This window comes from Haliotis asinina, chromosome 5 (assembly GCF_037392515.1).
Source record: "Haliotis asinina isolate JCU_RB_2024 chromosome 5, JCU_Hal_asi_v2, whole genome shotgun sequence".
Lineage (NCBI taxonomy): Eukaryota > Metazoa > Mollusca > Gastropoda > Lepetellida > Haliotidae > Haliotis > Haliotis asinina.
This window is the reverse complement of record NC_090284.1, coordinates 79,271,861-79,293,189: the sequence shown is the minus strand read 5'-3', so window position 1 is coordinate 79,293,189 and position 21,329 is coordinate 79,271,861. Positions and strand designations below refer to the sequence as shown.

The 21,329-nt window shown below is 43.5% G+C and overlaps 1 protein-coding gene across 2 annotated transcripts in view; it reads right to left on the bottom strand.

The window, feature by feature from the left end:
- Nucleotides 1–21,329, bottom strand: part of LOC137283164 (tyrosine-protein phosphatase non-receptor type 13-like) — a 313,874-nt gene that overhangs the window by 233,252 nt on the left and 59,293 nt on the right. For both annotated transcript variants that reach the window (XM_067814606.1, XM_067814607.1), the window contains exons 11-16: nucleotides 21,187–21,261; nucleotides 19,741–19,909; nucleotides 19,028–19,178; nucleotides 10,682–10,967; nucleotides 3,777–3,827; nucleotides 3,362–3,582 (exon numbers count right to left, since the gene is read on the bottom strand). In XM_067814606.1, the coding sequence (XP_067670707.1) occupies nucleotides 3,362–3,582; nucleotides 3,777–3,827; nucleotides 10,682–10,967; nucleotides 19,028–19,178; nucleotides 19,741–19,909; nucleotides 21,187–21,261 (953 nt within the window). The remainder of the gene's footprint in view (nucleotides 1–3,361; nucleotides 3,583–3,776; nucleotides 3,828–10,681; nucleotides 10,968–19,027; nucleotides 19,179–19,740; nucleotides 19,910–21,186; nucleotides 21,262–21,329) is intronic.

The window sequence follows — 21,329 nt, the reverse complement described above, 5'->3', positions numbered from 1 at the left end:
TTATTTCAGTCAATCTTCAGACTTCAAATTTTAATAGCATTTACATTTGAGGAATTGACATTTGTTTCAATTGGATTTTTGTGAAAGAAAACAAGAACCCTATAAGACCAAAGTGTCAAGATATGTTGTACTGTAAAGCATTTCAATTTATATTTTTATTTCAAGAAGTTGTGTTATTGACTTGTTGTTTTGTGATAAAGTTGTGTCACTTCAGACAAATTTCTAAAACCAAAAATGAAAGAAATGGTAGTATCATATGTTGCAATAAGCAATGTCCTTTAAAACTTTGTGTTCTTGCCATCTTGCACTTGTTTCATTAAACAAACAATTTGATACAATTAGTCTTCACTCTTGTCCAACTTGTTTCCTACCTAGATATTCAGTCATCCTTAGCCAGCATATTTCAATGTTGTATTCAACAATCAGCACATATATACTGAACATCATTGAAAACGCACCACCCCTAAAATTGTGGATTTCTAAGAGCAGAAGTGAGCAATCTATGTAAATTTTACATATTTGTGTAGACCAATGTTTGATAAAGAAAAGAAGCAAAAAACAATCAAGCAAAACAGTGAAGATTTAATGCAGCTGACAATGAAATAAAGATGGGGTCAAAATGGAAAGTCAGTAGCGTGTATGACCCCCGTTAGCAGCAACACAAGCTGTGCAACGTCTCCTCATTGAACGGATAAGTCTCTGAATAAAGTCCTGAGGCACTGCATTCCACTCTTGCTGCAAGGCATTGTCGAGTTCCCCAAGGTTGTTGATCTGCGGACGACGTGCGAGGCGTTGGCCGATGTAATCCCACAAGTCAGAACAAGTTCGATGGGTGACAAATCTGGTGACAATGCAGGCCAATGAAGTAGAGGAATGTTGTTGTTAGCCAGATACTGTATCGAAACACGTGCAGTGTGGGCTCGTGCATTGTCATGTTGAAATGTGTGCAGATCTTGATGCTGGTGAAAGAAGGGAACGACGTTGTTCTGAAGAATGTTGTCACGGTAGTAAACGGCATTCACTCTGCCACGACAAACAATCAGAGCGGTTCTGTGGTGATAACTTATCCCCCCCCCACACCATAATGCTGCCTCCACCCCACCGATCGATTTGCACAACACAATCCTGATGATAACGTTCACACCGTCGACGCCATACCCATAGACGCCCGTCAGCATTTCGCAAGTGAAAACGCGACTCGTCGGAGAACACCACACCATGCCAACGTCGTAACAACCACACACGATGCTGTTCAGCCCATTGTCGGCGTTCACGGCGATGCCTGTCAGTCAGGATGGGTCCAACGTAAGGGCGTCGACAACGTAACTCTGCCGCACGGAGACGGCGTCGGACGGTGGAAGCGCTGATCAAACCATGTCGACCCTGGACAGCGTTGGCGGTTCTGGCAGTGGGCAAGGTTCGATCCCGAATATGGCGCCGTACAATGTCTCGATCTTGACGAGGGGTGGTAACACGTGCCTGACCTGGGCGTTGCCGGTCCCTGCTGGTTCCTGTTTGTTGGTATCTGTTAGCAAGCCTCAGAATGGTCGAATGATGACACCCAAATCGTCGTGCAATGTTTCTGCTTGAAGCGCCGACCTGCAACATACCCAAGGCCTGTTCTCGTTCCTCTGGTGACAATCTTGGCATGGCGAAAAAACTTTACTTACGAAAGTACTGCGAAAATGAGAACGGTTTTGTGCCGAAGGTCATTTATACCCCTGAACAGCATGCTTTCTGAATGCAATTTGTGCCCTTCGTGTGTGATGTGCATGAATTTTGTTGTTTTCATGTGATGTGTTCGATGATGTGTTCGAACGATCCGTTTTTTACTGTAGAGCGTTATTTACGATCTAGTGTGTTATTATCAAAATTCCCACCATTAATTTTCCATTTCCAAAAGATTCTATTGCCTTATTTCAAAATTTACAGGTGGTGCGTTTTCAATGATGTTCAGTATATATATGCATTCAAACAAATATTAACACTTGGAGACCTTGATCCTGATAAAGGTAAGGTTTTAATCACAATAAATATCATTGACATAATCTCCTTTCAGTAGAGGTTCATAAGAAGAAATTCAGTGCAGTGTTACTCAGTAAATGCTTAGAGTTTAGTTGGAAACCTAAACGTTTCTACTGTAAGAAGTCTCAAATAAACATAAATCCTGTTTTGCACATGTTATTCTCTTAGTTCCATGGTCGATCCAACTTTACAAGATATACAATGCAGCACATTTTGCTGCAATTTAACCCTAAGTTAATTGATAATGTGACTTATCGTCCAGGTGAAGGTTTAGAAGTTGCTAATATGTGATAGGTGCAAAGATATATTAGATAAGGGGTGCAGTGAAGCTCATAACCAAGAGAAAAGAGAAGTAAATTGACTGGTTACTTTTCCTGGATATGTCCAATCATATTACAGCATTTACAGGCATAATATGGTATCACCAGCCCAGTTCATGAATATCAATCACATTCTTGATTGTGTAGAACTGAGTCACCATGTCACTTATGCTGCCTTCACAATAATTGCAGTTTGCAGTAATAAGAAGGTAACTGATATTTCCTCTGACATTAACTATCAACTGCTTTATTCAAGAATGTGTATTTTCACATATACATGCTGCATATGTGGACTTGTGACAAGTCTTACTCGCCTGCCAAGCACTCAACCTATAATCTGTCACCAATGAACCTGAACTTAAAAACCTCCAGGATGTATTCACACAACCTACCAACTATCCTACTAAACTCGTTGACCATGTCATTAACTCAAACCAGCACCCACACCCACCACTAGTAAGCCAACTCTGCTCCCACAGCTGAGGTGATGTGCATTGGGTAGAGGTGATGACAGCAGCTGGTGGTGGTGGGTAGAGGCAGTGCGCACTGGGAATATATTTGGTGCAGAGGGCCAGGGGTAGACATGGTGATGGGGGTAGTGGCAGTGTGCAGTGGGTAGAGGTGTTGATATGGGGAAGATATCTTGTGCAGTGGGTAGAGGTAGTGATAGGTCCTAGAAGCAGTGTACAGTGGGTTGAGGCAGTGTGCAATGGGTTGAAACAGTGTGCAGTGGGTAGAGAAAGTGATAGAGGCTAGAGGCAGTGTGCAGTGGGTAGAGGTGGTGATAGGGGCTAGAGGCAGTGTGCAGTGGGTAGAGGCAGTGATTGGGGCAAGAGGTTTTGTGCAGTGGGTAGAGGCGGTGAGAGAGGAAGAAGCCGTACACAGTGGCTAGAGGTGGGGTGCAGGGGCTAGATATGATGTGCACAGGCTAGAGGTGGCATGCAGAGTGAAGAAGTGGGTGTAGTGGATTAATGGTACCACTTCACACACGACAAAGATAAGTGGGACTGACTTACTTCCTATAGCTGCTGGAGAACAAGTTGATCTTGGGTGGTTTGCTCTTGGCCATATCAGACTTGGTCTGGACGCTGAACCTGCGCTTGTTGAAGGAGATCTTCAGGATATTGTTCCAGGCATGTTGCTGGGTGATGACACGCTTGTGGCCATGGAGGTCAGCCAGCACTAGGCGATGACTGGCAACGCCCACATAGATCAGATTTGATGTGTCATTCTTGCTCTGACGACAAAACAGATGGATCCCATTTCACAATCATAATATCAATAACACCAGTAAAAACAATTGGAATTTACATCCAGCCAAGTTCAGTGAAGGTTCATGCAAAAAGTATTTGTCACAGAAAGAAAAGCAGAAAGATTTTGAGATAATTCCATGTTAAGGGCTGTCAACAGTTGTCAATGTTTCTCACTGACCTTGAACAGCTTGTGGAAATGCACCCCATATTCTGGAAGACACATGGCTTTCTGGAATAGACGATGCATCGTTCATATTTAACTATTCATGCTGCACCTTCAGTTTGTTTTGATGCAAGCTGTAAAATACATACAAGATGCAATAAACATGTAATTTTCTCAAACATGTAAAATTGATATTTTATACTCATCCTGACTCGTGCTTATCTCCAGGCTTGGATAGAACTAGCCCAAGCATACAGTAAATGTGCCAGCAGGATTAATGCCACTTAAGATAGGATTAATAGGATTAAGAGCAATCCCCTCTGTCTGGTTATTCCAGTAGGTCACACCCCAATCTGTATATTCAGTATTTCATTGGCTACAAGTATTATAGGGCACACCCATTTTGTATCTTTTAACGAGCCACAACCTTTTTATTGTTTCAAGTTTAGTTAAATAGTCTCCAACTCCATTTGTCACTCAGAAGGGTTTAGACTTCCAACTCAGACCAACTCTAGCCCTCAGCCCAGAGGGTTGTACCGACTCTCTGTGGCCACCCTTGTTATTCTATTTCTTGTTAATAAAATTGTAATTAGCTTCTTGTGACTTCAGACTCTTTGCTGAGTTAATTCCCCCAAGCAGACCAGCACGCCAGTTAGATAAGGGATTTCAGTGGTACGCTCATTTGGACCCGAGACCCTTATCATAATAAATTGGCGGAGAATCAACGATTTTTGGAACCTCGGCGTCCAGGAACTAAGTACAACCAGCTACAAGAACATATGGAATAACAAGCGACTGCATCCACCTCTGATCACTGCACTGGACTAAGGACCACGTTTACATTGTTGATTTCTTGATTTCTTGATTTACATTGTTGATTTCTTGTCTTTCTTGTCTTTCTTTATTATAGTACGGTACATACTATAAGGTGTGATGGCCAATATGGAGTTTGATATGGAATGTAACTTGAGCAGTGAAATTCCAAATGTGTCCTTAGTAATGCTCCTTGCCAAAAGTGTAATTCAGGTTACATTTCACACTGAAACAACAACTTGTTTAATAGACACAGGGGCATCCATTTGCTGCATTTCGTCCGTTTTTTTAAACAAAGCCTTCAACAACCTTGTACTTGAAAACTCATCCTTTCCACACATTCGAGGTGTTGTTGGTGAATTGCACAAAGTGTTGGGTTCAGTTTGGTTAGATTTTGTTACTGAAGATCAGGAATTTTCACAACGATTCTATGTCCTGCCCTCATTACCATAGTCAGTCCTACTAGGTGAAAACTTCCAGAGTGACAACGATGCAGTCATAGACTATAGCTGCCATGCCCTCATAATTGGCAACAGCACCTCAGATAGGCAATACATTAATTTCATTGCCACTTCAGACCAAGAAATTTGTGAATTAGTGAAAACAATAGATCAAATTCATATCCCCCCTCAGAGTGAAATTCATTTCAAGGTAAGACTGCCTAATGCAAAAGATGATTCCCTTGTACTCATTGAACCAGTTGCCTCCCTCACTGCTTATTCTGAAGTAGCAGGTGGTAAGACCCTCTCGAAAGCTCATAGGAAAACTGCTACATTTAGGCTTATGAATCCTTCCCAAGAAGAAAAGGGTTTAGACAAAGGTACAGTTGTAGGCAAATTTAGTTACAATGACAGCCACTCTGTCTTTGAAATTGACAGTGACCAGCCGTTTGTAAATACAGTTAACACTGACAATACGAAAAGTAACAATGACGCTAGGGATTATGTCAAAATCGCTCAAAATTTAGGATTTAACTTGACCAAGACACAACTGACAGCTGACCAACAGCAACGACTTCTCAGACTTTTTGGACAAAATAGAGACATATTCTCAACAAGCCTTGCTGATTTAGGAAAGACTGACATGCACGAGCATGTCATTGACACGGGCAACCATCCCCCAGTTAAGTGTAGGCCTTATCGTCAATCGCCCCATCTCCAAAGAGTCACTGAAGATCTGGTAGAAGATTTTCTCTATAATGATTTAATTGAGGAATCCACTTCAATGTATTCAGCCCCCATCATCATAGTTAAAAAGCGTGACGGCTCGTACAGATTTGTTTGTGACTACAGGAAACTGAACTCTGTCACCTTACCAATGTCATGGCCACTTCCTGTTTTTGATGATGTTGAAGAAACCAAAGTTCCAGTGGTCACTTGAGTGTGATCAGGCATTCAACACACTCAAACATGCCATGTGTAACACACCTGTACTGGCTTATCCAGACTTTGACAAAGAATTTTTCCTCGCAACTGATGCCAGCGATAGGAGCATAGGATTTGTACTGAGCAAAAGAGATAAGAACAATGAACATCCTATAGCTTTTGGTGGAAGAGCTCTTCATGGAAGCGAAAAGAACTGGAGCATTACAGAAAAAGAAGGCCTAGCTCTGGTTGAAGCAATCAGATCATTTCGTCCATACCTTGCGAATTCCAAATTCACTGTCTACACAGACCACATCGCTTTGAAATGGCTAAAATCCATCAAAGATGCCACAGGTAGGTTAGGTCGATGGTCATTAGAACTGTCTACCTATACTCATCGCAGCGGCAAAGCCAACGCGAATGCTGATTCTCTCTCACGCAGGGAATATGAGCAAAATATTAACTGCAAGGATCAAACAGAAGAAGATGTCTTTACAGTAATGTCACTCAGGCAAAATGGTTCAGCAAGACCACATTTACCCTCACAGGTCACTCACTCCACTCAGACTGAGGACGATTGCATAGCAAGTATCAAACATCTGGTTTCTGAATCACAGACAACTCATTGGTCTGTCACATTTGAATATGAAGAGGACTACCAAGCAGTACCAGCAAACGTTGCAGCCTTACATGCCACTAGTGATGATGTCATACAAGCCACAATGGTCGAGGCAAACATTAATGCTCATCCTAACTTACGTCACCTACAAAGGATTTGTCCAGATTTTACACAGATTTTCGACTACAAAGAAGATGAAAAGGAGCGCCAAAAAATCCTTATTGAAGCCACTACATTTGAAATTGAGGAGGGAATTTTATACAGATTTGTCCCACAGAGACAGAATGGCCATGCAGACAAATTTATTAAACAACTAGCAGTTCCAAGAACTCTCAAAATACTACTGGCCCAAGATGTACAGCAATATCGTCCAGACATGTGAGGTATGTCAACAAACCAAGAGGCACTACCACAGCAAGAAGGCACCCCTACGCCCCCTGACGCAGCATCTAGATGGTGTGAAGCCTTTCCCCTCAGAACTCAAGAAGCCACAGAGGTAGCAGGTGTTCTCGTGAGAGAAATATTTTGTCAGTATGGTGCTCCAAGGACCTTAATTTCAGACAGAGGTCAGAACTTTATGTCAAAATTAATCAAAGCTATTTGTTGTGAACTTTGGCTATCAAATACTCTCATACAAGGCCATACCATCCGCAAACAAATAGCTGTGTAGAAAGGCTCAATTCCTCAATCAATCACTAAGAGCCTATTGTAACAAAACTCAAACTGATTGGCCCCGGTTTCTCCCAGGCTTCATGATGGCACCAAATTCATCAACTCAAAAGTCACCTTTTATTATGCTTTTCGGCCGCGAAATGAGAGCTCCACAAGATGTTTCACTAATTCCAAAGGAAAATCTAGGCCACAATAAGAAAAGCTATCTTTCGAATTTGCTTGAACGGCTAGAAATTACAAGGAAAATTGCAGCTGAAAACACTGCTCGAGCAAAGGAAATATATTCTGAGCAATACAACCGTAAGGATAAAGAGCCAGATTTCTCACCAGGCCAAAGGATTTGGCTATACTGTCAAAAAGTAGAAAAAGGCCTTTGCAACAAATTAACAAAAAAGTGGTATGGCAGTTATTACATCATCCATTCAGGTCCAAATTTCACATACAAACTAAGTTCTGACGACAAATTACACAAACCATTGGTCCATGCCAACCGTCTGAAACCATATTTTGATCCAGCTGATCGCCCACAATATCCTCCAGAACCATACCTCAACAACAAGAAGAACCTGGATTCAGGGGTCATAAATGACAATGAACAACAAATCAATGACCCACAACTTGACAGCACCAATGCATAGTCAACAAGTTAATCCAAAGACCAATCACCTGTACAACAAAAAGGTAAGAAAGCCAATTCAAAAAACAATGCTGGTACTCCAAGAACTTCATCCAAGAAGAAGAAAGGTATCCAGGAAAGCTCAGCAGGACCCAGTACAACAGCAACAAAGTGGAAACAGAGCACCCCAGGTCCAAGTAATCCCACCAAGGAGAAAGGAAATACAAACAAAGGAAAACGAGGTGTAAAAAGTAAACATCATCAGCCAAAATCAAGGCCACAACCAGATTCAAGTCAAGTTCAACAACCATCCCATCAACCAACGTCAAGCAATGACACCAAGGTTTTCAATCCTGATGACATTCACTCAATTCTTACTTCCAAAAGAGCAAACGGCAAAATCTACTACAGAGTGAAATGGAAGGATCCAGAAAGAGGAAAGGCGTGGGAATATGGCAGCAGCACTCCAGACTCAATTCACGTCAAGAGAAACATGTCAGTTAAACGTCGAAAACAACCACTTAAGAATCACAAGTTTTTCAGCCAAAGAGAATCACCACAAGACAATCAATGAATCCATGTGTTGTCAAATATTTCAAACAACAATCAATCATTACTGACCCAGTTTTGGACGTTGAACCATATCCAACGGAACCTTTACACCTACGAGAAGTCAATGAAGAAATAAAGAGAGTTGTGGGCATTGAAATAGTTCAAGGAGACAATGATATCAATGATATGACAGTTCAAGAGATATGGAAGAGTAAAAACATGTCTTAGGTTTACTAAATCATTTATCGCAATTCTTTGATAACATCTTGAAGTTACCTGCCCAGAAGTTGGGCCGAGTTTTTGGTTTATATCATACACTACCATTAAGTTTTAGTAATCATAAAGTAAGGATTATTGGGCACACTGGCTACTCAGCTGCTAGTTATAAGTAAGATTATTGCACATGTTGGCTGCTTGGCAGCTGAATGTATGTATGATTATTGCACATGTTGGCTGCTTGACGGCTGAATGTATGTAGGATTATTGCACATGTTGGCTGCTTGGCGGCTGAATGTATGTAGGATTATTGCACATGTTGGCTGCTTGACAGCTGAATGTATGTAGGATTATTGCACATGTTGGCTGAATGTATGTAGGATTATTGCACATGTTGGCTGCTTGACGGCTGAATGTATGTAGGATTATTGCACATGTTGGCTGCTTGGCGGCTGAATGTATGTAGGATTACTGCACATGTTGGCTGCTTGACTGCTGAATGTATGTAGGATTATTGCACATGTTGGCTGCTTGACGGCTGAATGTATGTAGGATTATTGCACATGTTGACTGCTTGACGGCTGAATGTATGTAGGATTATTGCACATGTTGGCTGCTTGACAGCTGAATGTATGTAGGATTATTGCACATGTTGGTTGCTTGGCAGCTGAATGTATGTAGGATTATTGCACATGTTGGTTGCTTGGCAGCTGAATGTATGTAGGATTACTGCACATGTTGACTGCTTGACGGCTGAATGTATGTAGGATTATTGCACATGTTGGCTGCTTGACTGCTGAATGTATGTAGGATTATTGCACATGTTGGCTGCTTGACGGCTGAATATATGTAGGATTATTGCACAAGTTGGTTGCTTGGCAGCTGAATGTATGTAGGATTATTGCACATGTTGGCTGCTTGACAGCTGAATGTATGTAGGATTATTGCAGATGTTGGCTGCTTGGCGGCTGAATGTATGTAGGGTTATTGCACATGTTGGTTGCTTGGCGGCTGAATGTATGTAGGATTATTGCACATGTTGGTTGCTTGGCAGCTGAATGTATGTAGGATTACAGCACATGTTGACTGCTTGACGGCTGAATGTATGTAGGATTATTGCACATGTTGGCTGCATGACTGCTGAATGTATGTAGGATTATTGCACATGTTGGCTGCTTGACGGCTGAATATATGTAGGATTATTGCACAAGTTGGTTGTTTGGCAGCTGAATGTATGTAGGATTATTGCACATGTTGGCTGCTTGACAGCTGAATATATGTAGGATTATTGCACATGTTGACTGCTTGACTGCTAATTGTATGTAGGTTTATTACACATGTTGGTAGTTCAGCTGCTAGTTGAATGCACAATTTTGCATATGTTGGCTGCTTGGCTGCTGGGTGCATGAACACATTCCCCTGTCAAACACAGGTTATGTTTACATCTACTGATTCTGATTACTGTGCCACAATATCATGATTGTCCATATACCAACACTCATGTTGTTCCATACTGTAAACATGTGACCAGTAAAGTCACCTGAATAAGATTATTTTACAGGCATATTTGAGTACCTTATTTGTTATGAAGTCACATGTTCATCACATGTATTTGAATCTTCTGTATATTGAGTAATTAATGTTACTACAGTGTCTTCTTCCACAACAGAATGAAAGATATCATGCTCACACCCGCAGTCTGTGGTTAATAACAGATGGTAACAACATTTCTTGGATGCAACACCTGTATAAACTGAGGATTGAAATGTATGGTTAGCCTGATTGAAACCTCTGATTAAACCTTAGATGGGCACTTTGAGGTGGAATGCATAAGAAAAGCAAGATTTATGGGTGTCAACTTCTTAAGAGTGAAAAGCACTATGTTTCGAAGCATCTGCTTGCTCCTTCACCACCTGTGATATTCACTATATAAAGCTGACATCCATAAGTTTTTTTTTCTGATTTTGCCTGAAATCTCAGATGATAATGATAATGACATATTCAGCAACAGGTTGCTATATTCCACTCATGTTTACTTACAGAGTGCAGTTACAGATAGAACACTTACTTTGATGTACTCAAGCTCAGATTGTGTGGGTGGCAGTCCAGCATTCAGCCTGTGTCCCTCCAACCCTTTCTCTCTCACAACACTCAGTCCAAGTTGGCGAATCACATGGCCTGGAAAGTACTGCTCCGGCACAAAGTAGTTCCTGCCCAGAGTGTCCTGGTCTCCAAACTCGGCCTGCAGTGCCAGGCCTGCCAGACACACTGCTTGCTCGTCCGTGCAGAGGGTGCGCTCCTCCAGCACATCATGGCGCAGTTGAAGGTACAGCAGATGGTGGCTGCTCAAATGTCTGCAGACGACAATCACATATATATATGGTTAGATGTCTGCAGGTGACAATCATAGACATACAGTTCAGTGTCTGCTGACAACAATCACAGATATACAGTCTGGTGTCTGCTGACGACAATCACAGATATACAGTTCGGTGTCTCCAGACAATCACAGATACATACGGTCAGATGTCTGCAGACAACAATCACAGATACATGCTGATGGCTGCAGCCAACAATCACAGATGTATACGGTCAGATGTCTGCAGGTGACAATCACAGATATACAGTCTGATGTCTCCTGACAACAATCATAAATACACAGTCAGATGTCTGCAGATGTCAATCACAGACACAGTCAGATGTCTGCAGATGACAGTCAATGATATACAGTCAGGCGTCTGCTGATGACAATCACAGATATACAGTCAGGTGTCAGCAGACAACAATCATAGATATAGAGTTTGATGTCTGCTGATGACAATCACAGACATACAGTCAGATGTCTGCAGATGACGATCACAGATATCTACTGTCAGATGTCTGCAGATGACAATCACAGATATCTACAGGCAAATGTCTGCAGATGACAATCACAGATATCTACAGTCAGATGTCTGCAGATGACAATCACAGATATCTACAGGCAGATGTCTGCAGATGACAATCACAGATATAGTCAGGTGTCTGCAGACGATAATCACAGATATTTACAGTCAGATGTCTGTAGACAATCAACAATATTTAGAGTCAGGTGTCTGTAGATAACCATAGTATATTTAGAGTCAGGTGTCTGGAGATGATAATCACAGATATTTAGTCAGATGTTTGTAGATGACAATCACCAATATTTAGAGTCAGGGGTCTGTAGATAACCATCACAGATATTTACAGTCAGGTGTCTGGAGATGACAATCACAGATATCTACAGTCAGGTGTTTGTAGATAATGTTATGGTTAATAAATTGATGTGACAAAAGGTATCACCACATAAGAAGTCCCTTCTGAAACAACAAAATATAAAACAGACAAGTCTAAAATATTCAATAATATACATAAGTGTCAATCTTGAACGTAGCAGGTCGATGTTGACAAACAGATACAGAGGCAGACAGGTGTTGGTAGGCACAGTGTAAGTACGTGTGTCTGTGTGTCATCAACACAAACATCAGCTTTTACATACACAGTCACTGATTCTTGAGCATTCTAATGAAGTATGGAACCTTCACCATCAGCCTCGTGTTTACCAACATTCAAAACACACTCATGCACAGAAGACTGCCTAAAGGTAAGCAACTCCAAAGCGCTACCTTAAAGGGCGCAATGACAAAGCACTGTGCCACTGAGCACACATAATGCTGCCCCCTCTACATACACAGTCACTGAGCACACATAATGCTCCCCCCTTTACATACACTGCCACTGAGCACACATAATGCTCCCCCCTTTACATACACTGCCACTGAGCACACATAATGCTCCCCCCTTTACATACACTGCCACTGAGCACACATAATGCTCCCCCCTTTACATACACTGCCACTGAGCACACATAATGCTCCCCCCTTTACATACACTGCCACTGAGCACACATAATGCTCCCCCCTTTACATACACAGTCACTGAGCACACATAATGCTCCCCCCTTTACATACACAGTCACTGAGCACACATAATGCTCCCCCCTTTACATACACTGCCACTGAGCACACATAATGCTCCCCCCTTTACATACACTGCCATTGAGCACACATAATGCTCCCCCCTTTACATACACTGCCACTGAGCACACATAATGCTCCCCCCTTTACATACACAGTCACTGAGCACACATAATGCTCCCCCCTTTACATACACAGTCACTGAGCACACATAATGCTCCCCCCTTTACATACACTGCCACTGAGCACACATAATGCTCCCCCCTTTACATACACTGCCATTGAGCACACATAATGCTCCCCCCTTTACATACACAGTCACTGAGCACACATAATGCTCCCCCCTTTACATACACAGTCACTGAGCACACATAATGCTCCCCCCTCTACATACACTGCCACTGAGCACACATAATGCTCCCCCCTTTACATACAAAGTCACTGAGCACACATAATGCTCCCCCCTTTACATACACAGTCACTGAGCACACATAATGCTCCCCCCTTTACATACACTGCCACTGAGCACACATAATGCTCCCCCCTTTACATACACTGCCACTGAGCACACATAATGCTCCCCCCTTTACATACACAGTCACTGAGCACACATAATGCTCCCCCCTTTACATACACTGTCACTGAGCACACATAATGCTCCCCCCTTTACATACACTGCCACTGAGCACACATAATGCTCCCCCCTTTACATACACTGCCACTGAGCACACATAATGCTCCCCCCTTTACATACACTGCCACTGAGCACACATAATGCTCCCCCCTTTACATACACTGCCACTGAGCACACATAATGCTCCCCCCTTTACATACACTGCCATTGAGCACACATAATGCTCCCCCCTTTACATACACTGCCACTGAGCACACATAATGCTCCCCCCTTTACATACACTGCCACTGAGCACACATAATGCTCCCCCCTTTACATACACTGCCACTGAGCACACATAATGCTCCCCCCTTTACATACACTGCCACTGAGCACACATAATGCTCCCCCCTTTACATACACTGCCATTGAGCACACATAATGCTCCCCCCTTTACATACACTGCCATTGAGCACACATAATGCTCCCCCCTTTACATACACTGCCATTGAGCACACATAATGCTCCCCCCTTTACATACACTGCCACTGAGCACACATAATGCTCCCCCCTTTACATACACTGCCACTGAGCACACATAATGCTCCCCCCTTTACATACACTGCCACTGAGCACACATAATGCTCCCCCCTTTACATACACTGCCACTGAGCACACATAATGCTCCCCCCTTTACATACACAGTCACTGAGCACACATAATGCTCCCCCCTTTACATACACAGTCACTGAGCACACATAATGCTCCCCCCTTTACATACACTGCCACTGAGCACACATAATGCTCCCCCCTTTACATACACTGCCATTGAGCACACATAATGCTCCCCCCTTTACATACACAGTCACTGAGCACACATAATGCTCCCCCCTTTACATACACAGTCACTGAGCACACATAATGCTCCCCCCTTTACATACACTGCCACTGAGCACACATAATGCTCCCCCCTTTACATACACAGTCACTGAGCACACATAATGCTCCCCCCTTTACATACACAGTCACTGAGCACACATAATGCTCCCCCCTTTACATACACTGCCACTGAGCACACATAATGCTCCCCCCTTTACATACACTGCCACTGAGCACACATAATGCTCCCCCCTTTACATACACAGTCACTGAGCACACATAATGCTCCCCCCTTTACATACACTGTCACTGAGCACACATAATGCTCCCCCCTTTACATACACTGCCACTGAGCACACATAATGCTCCCCCCTTTACATACACTGCCACTGAGCACACATAATGCTCCCCCCTTTACATACACTGCCACTGAGCACACATAATGCTCCCCCCTTTACATACACTGCCATTGAGCACACATAATGCTCCCCCCTTTACATACACTGCCACTGAGCACACATAATGCTCCCCCCTTTACATACACTGCCACTGAGCACACATAATGCTCCCCCCTTTACATACACTGCCACTGAGCACACATAATGCTCCCCCCTTTACATACACTGCCACTGAGCACACATAATGCTTCCCCCTTTACATACACTGCCATTGAGCACACATAATGCTCCCCCCTTTACATACACTGCCATTGAGCACACATAATGCTCCCCCCTTTACATACACTGCCACTGAGCACACATAATGCTCCCCCCTTTACATACACTGCCATTGAGCACACATAATGCTCCCCCCTTTACATACACTGCCACTGAGCACACATAATGCTCCCCCCTTTACATACACAGTCACATAATGCTCCCCCCTTTACATACACTGCCACTGAGCACACATAATGCTCCCCCCTTTACATACACTGCCACTGAGCACACATAATGCTCCCCCCTTTACATACACTGCCATTGAGCACACATAATGCTCCCCCCTTTACATACACAGTCACTGAGCACACATAATGCTCCCCCCTTTACATACACTGCCACTGAGCACACATAATGCTCCCCCCTTTACATACACAGTCACATAATGCTCCCCCCTTTACATACACTGCCACTGAGCACACATAATGCTCCCCCCTTTACATACACTGCCATTGAGCACACATAATGCTCCCCCCTTTACATACACTGCCATTGAGCACACATAATGCTCCCCCCTTTACATACACAGTCACTGAGCACACATAATGCTCCCCCCTTTACATACACTGCCACTGAGCACACATAATGCTCTCCCCTTTACATACACTGCCATTGAGCACACATAATGCTCCCCCCTTTACATACACAGTCACTGAGCACACATAATGCTCCCCCCTTTACATACACTGCCACTGAGCACACATAATGCTACCCCCTTTACATACACAGTCACATAATGCTCCCCCCTTTACATACACTGCCACTGAGCACACATAATGCTCCCCCCTTTACATACACTGCCATTGAGCACACATAATGCTCCCCCCTTTACATACACTGCCACTGAGCACACATAATGCTCCCCCCTTTACATACACAGTCACATAATGCTCCCCCCTTTACATACACTGCCATTGAGCACACATAATGCTCCCCCCTTTACATACACTGCCACTGAGCACACATAATGCTCCCCCCTTTACATACACAGTCACATAATGCTCCCCCCTTTACATACACTGCCACTGAGCACACATAATGCTCCCCCCTTTACATACACTGCCACTGAGCACACATAATGCTCCCCCCTTTACATACACTGCCACTGAGCACACATAATGCTCCCCCCTTTACATACACTGCCATTGAGCACACATAATGCTCCCCCCTTTACATACACAGTCACTGAGCACACATAATGCTCCCCCCTTTACATACACTGCCACTGAGCACACATAATGCTCCCCCCTTTACATACACTGCCACTGAGCACACATAATGCTCCCCCCTTTACATACACTGCCACTGAGCACACATAATGCTCCCCCCTTTACATACACTGCCACTGAGCACACATAATGCTCCCCCCTTTACATACACTGCCATTGAGCACACATAATGCTCCCCCCTTTACATACACAGTCACTGAGCACACATAATGCTCCCCCCTTTACATACACTGCCACTGAGCACACATAATGCTACCCCCTTTACATACACAGTCACATAATGCTCCCCCCTTTACATACACTGCCACTGAGCACACATAATGCTCCCCCCTTTACATACACTGCCATTGAGCACACATAATGCTCCCCCCTTTACATACACTGCCACTGAGCACACATAATGCTCCCCCCTTTACATACACAGTCACATAATGCTCCCCCCTTTACATACACTGCCACTGAGCACACATAATGCTCCCCCCTTTACATACACTGCCACTGAGCACACATAATGCTCCCCCCTTTACATACACTGCCACTGAGCACACATAATGCTCCCCCCTTTACATACACTGCCATTGAGCACACATAATGCTCCCCCCTTTACATACACAGTCACTGAGCACACATAATGCTCCCCCCTTTACATACACTGCCACTGAGCACACATAATGCTCCCCCCTTTACATACACTGCCACTGAGCACACATAATGCTCCCCCCTTTACATACACTGCCACTGAGCACACATAATGCTCCCCCCTTTACATACACTGCCACTGAGCACACATAATGCTCCCCCCTTTACATACACTGCCACTGAGCACACATAATGCTCCCCCCTTTACATACACAGTCACTGAGCACACATAATGCTCCCCCCTTTACATACACAGTCACTGAGCACACATAATGCTCCCCCCTTTACATACACTGCCACTGAGCACACATAATGCTCCCCCCTTTACATACACAGTCACATAATGCTCCCCCCTTTACATACACTGCCACTGAGCACACATAATGCTCCCCCCTTTACATACACTGCCATTGAGCACACATAATGCTCCCCCCTTTACATACACTGCCACTGAGCACACATAATGCTCCCCCCTTTACATACACAGTCACATAATGCTCCCCCCTTTACATACACTGCCACTGAGCACACATAATGCTCCCCCCTTTACATACACTGCCACTGAGCACACATAATGCTCCCCCCTTTACATACACTGCCACTGAGCACACATAATGCTCCCCCCTTTACATACACTGCCATTGAGCACACATAATGCTCCCCCCTTTACATACACAGTCACTGAGCACACATAATGCTCCCCCCTTTACATACACTGCCACTGAGCACACATAATGCTCCCCCCTTTACATACACTGCCACTGAGCACACATAATGCTCCCCCCTTTACATACACTGCCACTGAGCACACATAATGCTCCCCCCTTTACATACACTGCCACTGAGCACACATAATGCTCCCCCCTTTACATACACTGCCACTGAGCACACATAATGCTCCCCCCTTTACATACACTGCCACTGAGCACACATAATGCTCCCCCCTTTACATACACTGCCATTGAGCACACATAATGCTCCCCCCTTTACATACACAGTCACTGAGCACACATAATGCTCCCCCCTTTACATACACTGCCACTGAGCACACATAATGCTCCCCCCTTTACATACACAGTCACATAATGCTCCCCCCTTTACATACACAGTCACTGAGCACACATAATGCTCCCCCCTTTACATACACTGCCACTGAGCACACATAATGCTCCCCCCTTTACATACACTGCCACTGAGCACACATAATGCTCCCCCCTTTACATACACAGTCACATAATGCTCCCCCCTTTACATACACTGCCACTGAGCACACATAATGCTCCCCCCTTTACATACACTGCCACTGAGCACACATAATGCTCCCCCCTTTACATACACTGCCATTGAGCACACATAATGCTCCCCCCTTTACATACACAGTCACTGAGCACACATAATGCTCCCCCCTTTACATACACTGCCACTGAGCACACATAATGCTCCCCCCTTTACATACACTGCCACTGAGCACACATAATGCTCCCCCCTTTACATACACTGCCACTGAGCACACATAATGCTCCCCCCTTTACATACACTGCCACTGAGCACACATAATGCTCCCCCCTTTACATACACTGCCACTGAGCACACATAATGCTCCCCCCTTTACATACACTGCCATTGAGCACACATAATGCTCCCCCCTTTACATACACAGTCACTGAGCACACATAATGCTCCCCCCTTTACATACACTGCCACTGAGCACACATAATGCTCCCCCCTTTACATACACTGCCACTGAGCACACATAATGCTCCCCCCTTTACATACACTGCCACTGAGCACACATAATGCTCCCCCCTTTACATACACTGCCACTGAGCACACATAATGCTCCCCCCTTTACATACACAGTCACATAATGCTCCCCCCTTTACATACACAGTCACATAATGCTCCCCCCTTTACATACACTGCCACTGAGCACACATAATGCTCCCCCCTTTACATACACTGCCACTGAGCACACATAATGCTCCCCCCTTTACATACACTGCCATTGAGCACACATAATGCTCCCCCCTTTACATACACAGTCACATAATGCTCCCCCCTTTACATACACAGTCACATAATGCTCCCCCCTTTACATACACAGTCACATAATGCTCCCCCCTTTACATACACAGTCACATAATGCGAAACATGACCCATTATAATTATCACTCAAACTCTAAACATTGTGACCCAGTGATATCTATCACAATATTAATCAATGATAATAAAAAGTTCAGAAAATACACTGTCGTAACAATAAACATCACAGATATATACAGTCAGGTGTCTGTAGACACAGACATATATCATTGTTTTCAAGAACACAAGCCTTACCTAAGATCTGTCACAGCATCAACGTAGTATTTGACTCTGAAGTGAAGGGTGAGGGTGATTGTAGAGAAGCAGCCTTTGCTCACGTCCCTCCAACCTTCTGGTGCCACCTTGTGGAGTTTTGTATCACCCTCCAGGAAGAAGTGCTCACTCTCTGTGAACATACACACACAACATCACCTTAATTCTGTTGGAACATGAATATTTTTCAAATCCTATGTAACTTTGCAATTTTCACTCGCATGTTCATACAGTGTATCAATGTATTATCATTTTTGTTGTCTTATGATACAAGATTCAATAATTCTTTTTATATCTTTCATTACAACAATATGTTTTGTTACATACATTTATGTCCTATTTTGTTATGCACCAGATACTGAAAATCAAATGTTGTGGCCTACATGCCTGGTTGAGTCTCCACTTATTTTGGGTCTCCTGACATAGGAGCCTGTTTCTTGCATGCTCTATTACAACATTGTAAACCAAAAGTCACTGTGTTCTGTAATCTGATTGGTTGAAAAACATGATTAAATGAACATGAATGTTCCATTTGAAACCTCCGGCTGACGCCGTCAGTTCCAAATGCATTCCCATGCTTCAAATACTCAATAACACCCGGAAATTGGCCAACACATGATGTTTATCTCCTAAATACCATTTCAAAATATTTTCAGAGTCTCTTGAGTATCCTTCCTTCTGTCACTGAACATTACCATAGACATATGACAGGCCAAAGAAGAAGAACTCAGTAATGCCAAGGTGAGCAATGACGGCATCAAACAGCTGACGTCCCGTGGTGCTGGGATCCACAGTAGACTCCAACTTCTGCCCAGTCAGGTGAATGATGACGACACGGCGTGCCAGGGATGGGTTCTTCAAGCTCTGTGAGAAAATCATGGACAGAAAAGATATGGGGTTAAGCCAAAAACAAAACACATGAAAGCATGATAAATGGAGAGATGACCAATGCTGTGTAATGAGAAGATGCAAAGAGATGACCAATGCAGTGTAATGAGAAGATGTAAAGAGATGACCAATGCAGTGTAATGAGAAGATGTAAAGAGATGACCAATGCAGTGTAATGAGAAGATGTAAAGAGATGACAATGCAGTGTAATGAGAAGATGTAAAAGGATGACCAATGTAGTGTAATGAGAAGATGTAAAGAGATGACCAATGCAGTGTAATGAGAAGATGTAAAGAGATGACCAATGCAGTGTAATGAGAAGATGTAAAGAGATGACCAATGCTGTGTAATGAGAAGATGTAAAGAGATGACCAATGCAGTGTAATGAGAAGATGTAAAGAGATGATCAATGCAGTGTAATGAGAAGATGTAAAGAGATGACCAATGCAGTGTAATGAGAAGATGTAAAGAGATGACCAATGCAGTGTAATGAGAAGATGTAAAGAGATGACCAATGCAGTGTAATGAGAAGATGTAAAGAGATGACCAATGCAGTGTAATGAGATGTAATGAGATGACCAATGCAGTGTAATGAGAAGATGTAAAGAGATGACCAATGCTGTGTAATGAGAAGATGTAAAGAGATGACCAATGTAGTGTAATGAGAAGATGTAATGAGATGACCAATGCAGTGTAATGAGAAGATGTAAAGAGATGACCAGTGCAGTGTAGTGAGAAGATGTAAAGAGATGATCAATGCAGTGTAATGAGAAGATGTAAAGAGATGACCAATGCAGTGTAATGAGAAGATGTAAAGAGATGACCAATGCAGTGTAATGAGAAGATGTAAAGAGATGACCAATGCAGTGTAACACTGTAGGAAGCAGTGACTGGTGGCAGAGATACAATAGAGAGCTCCACACACAGGATACCACTGTGGGAAGCAGTAACTGTGAGAGAGATACAATAGAGAGCTCCACACACAGGATACCACTGTGGAAAGAAGTAACTGTGAGAGAGATACAATAGAGAGCTCAATACACAGGATACCACTGTGGGAAGCAGTAACTGTGAGAGAGATACAACAGAGCGCTCAATACACAGGATATCACAGTGGGAAGCAGTAACTGTGAGAGAGATAGGATTGAGAGCTCCATACACAGGACATCACTGTTGAAAACAGTGACTGGTGGTAGAAAAACAATAGAGAACACCTTACACAGGACATCATGATGGGAAGTATAAGAACTTACCTCCCCTTGCAATGGCATGGTCAGCTTAGTGAGAGGTTTGCTGGCGCGGTATGAGAACTCGGGACCAACAAACTCCTGAAACATAAACTGATTGTCACTGCTCAGCACAGACATGAGCTGTTGTTGAACTCTGGAAAATACAT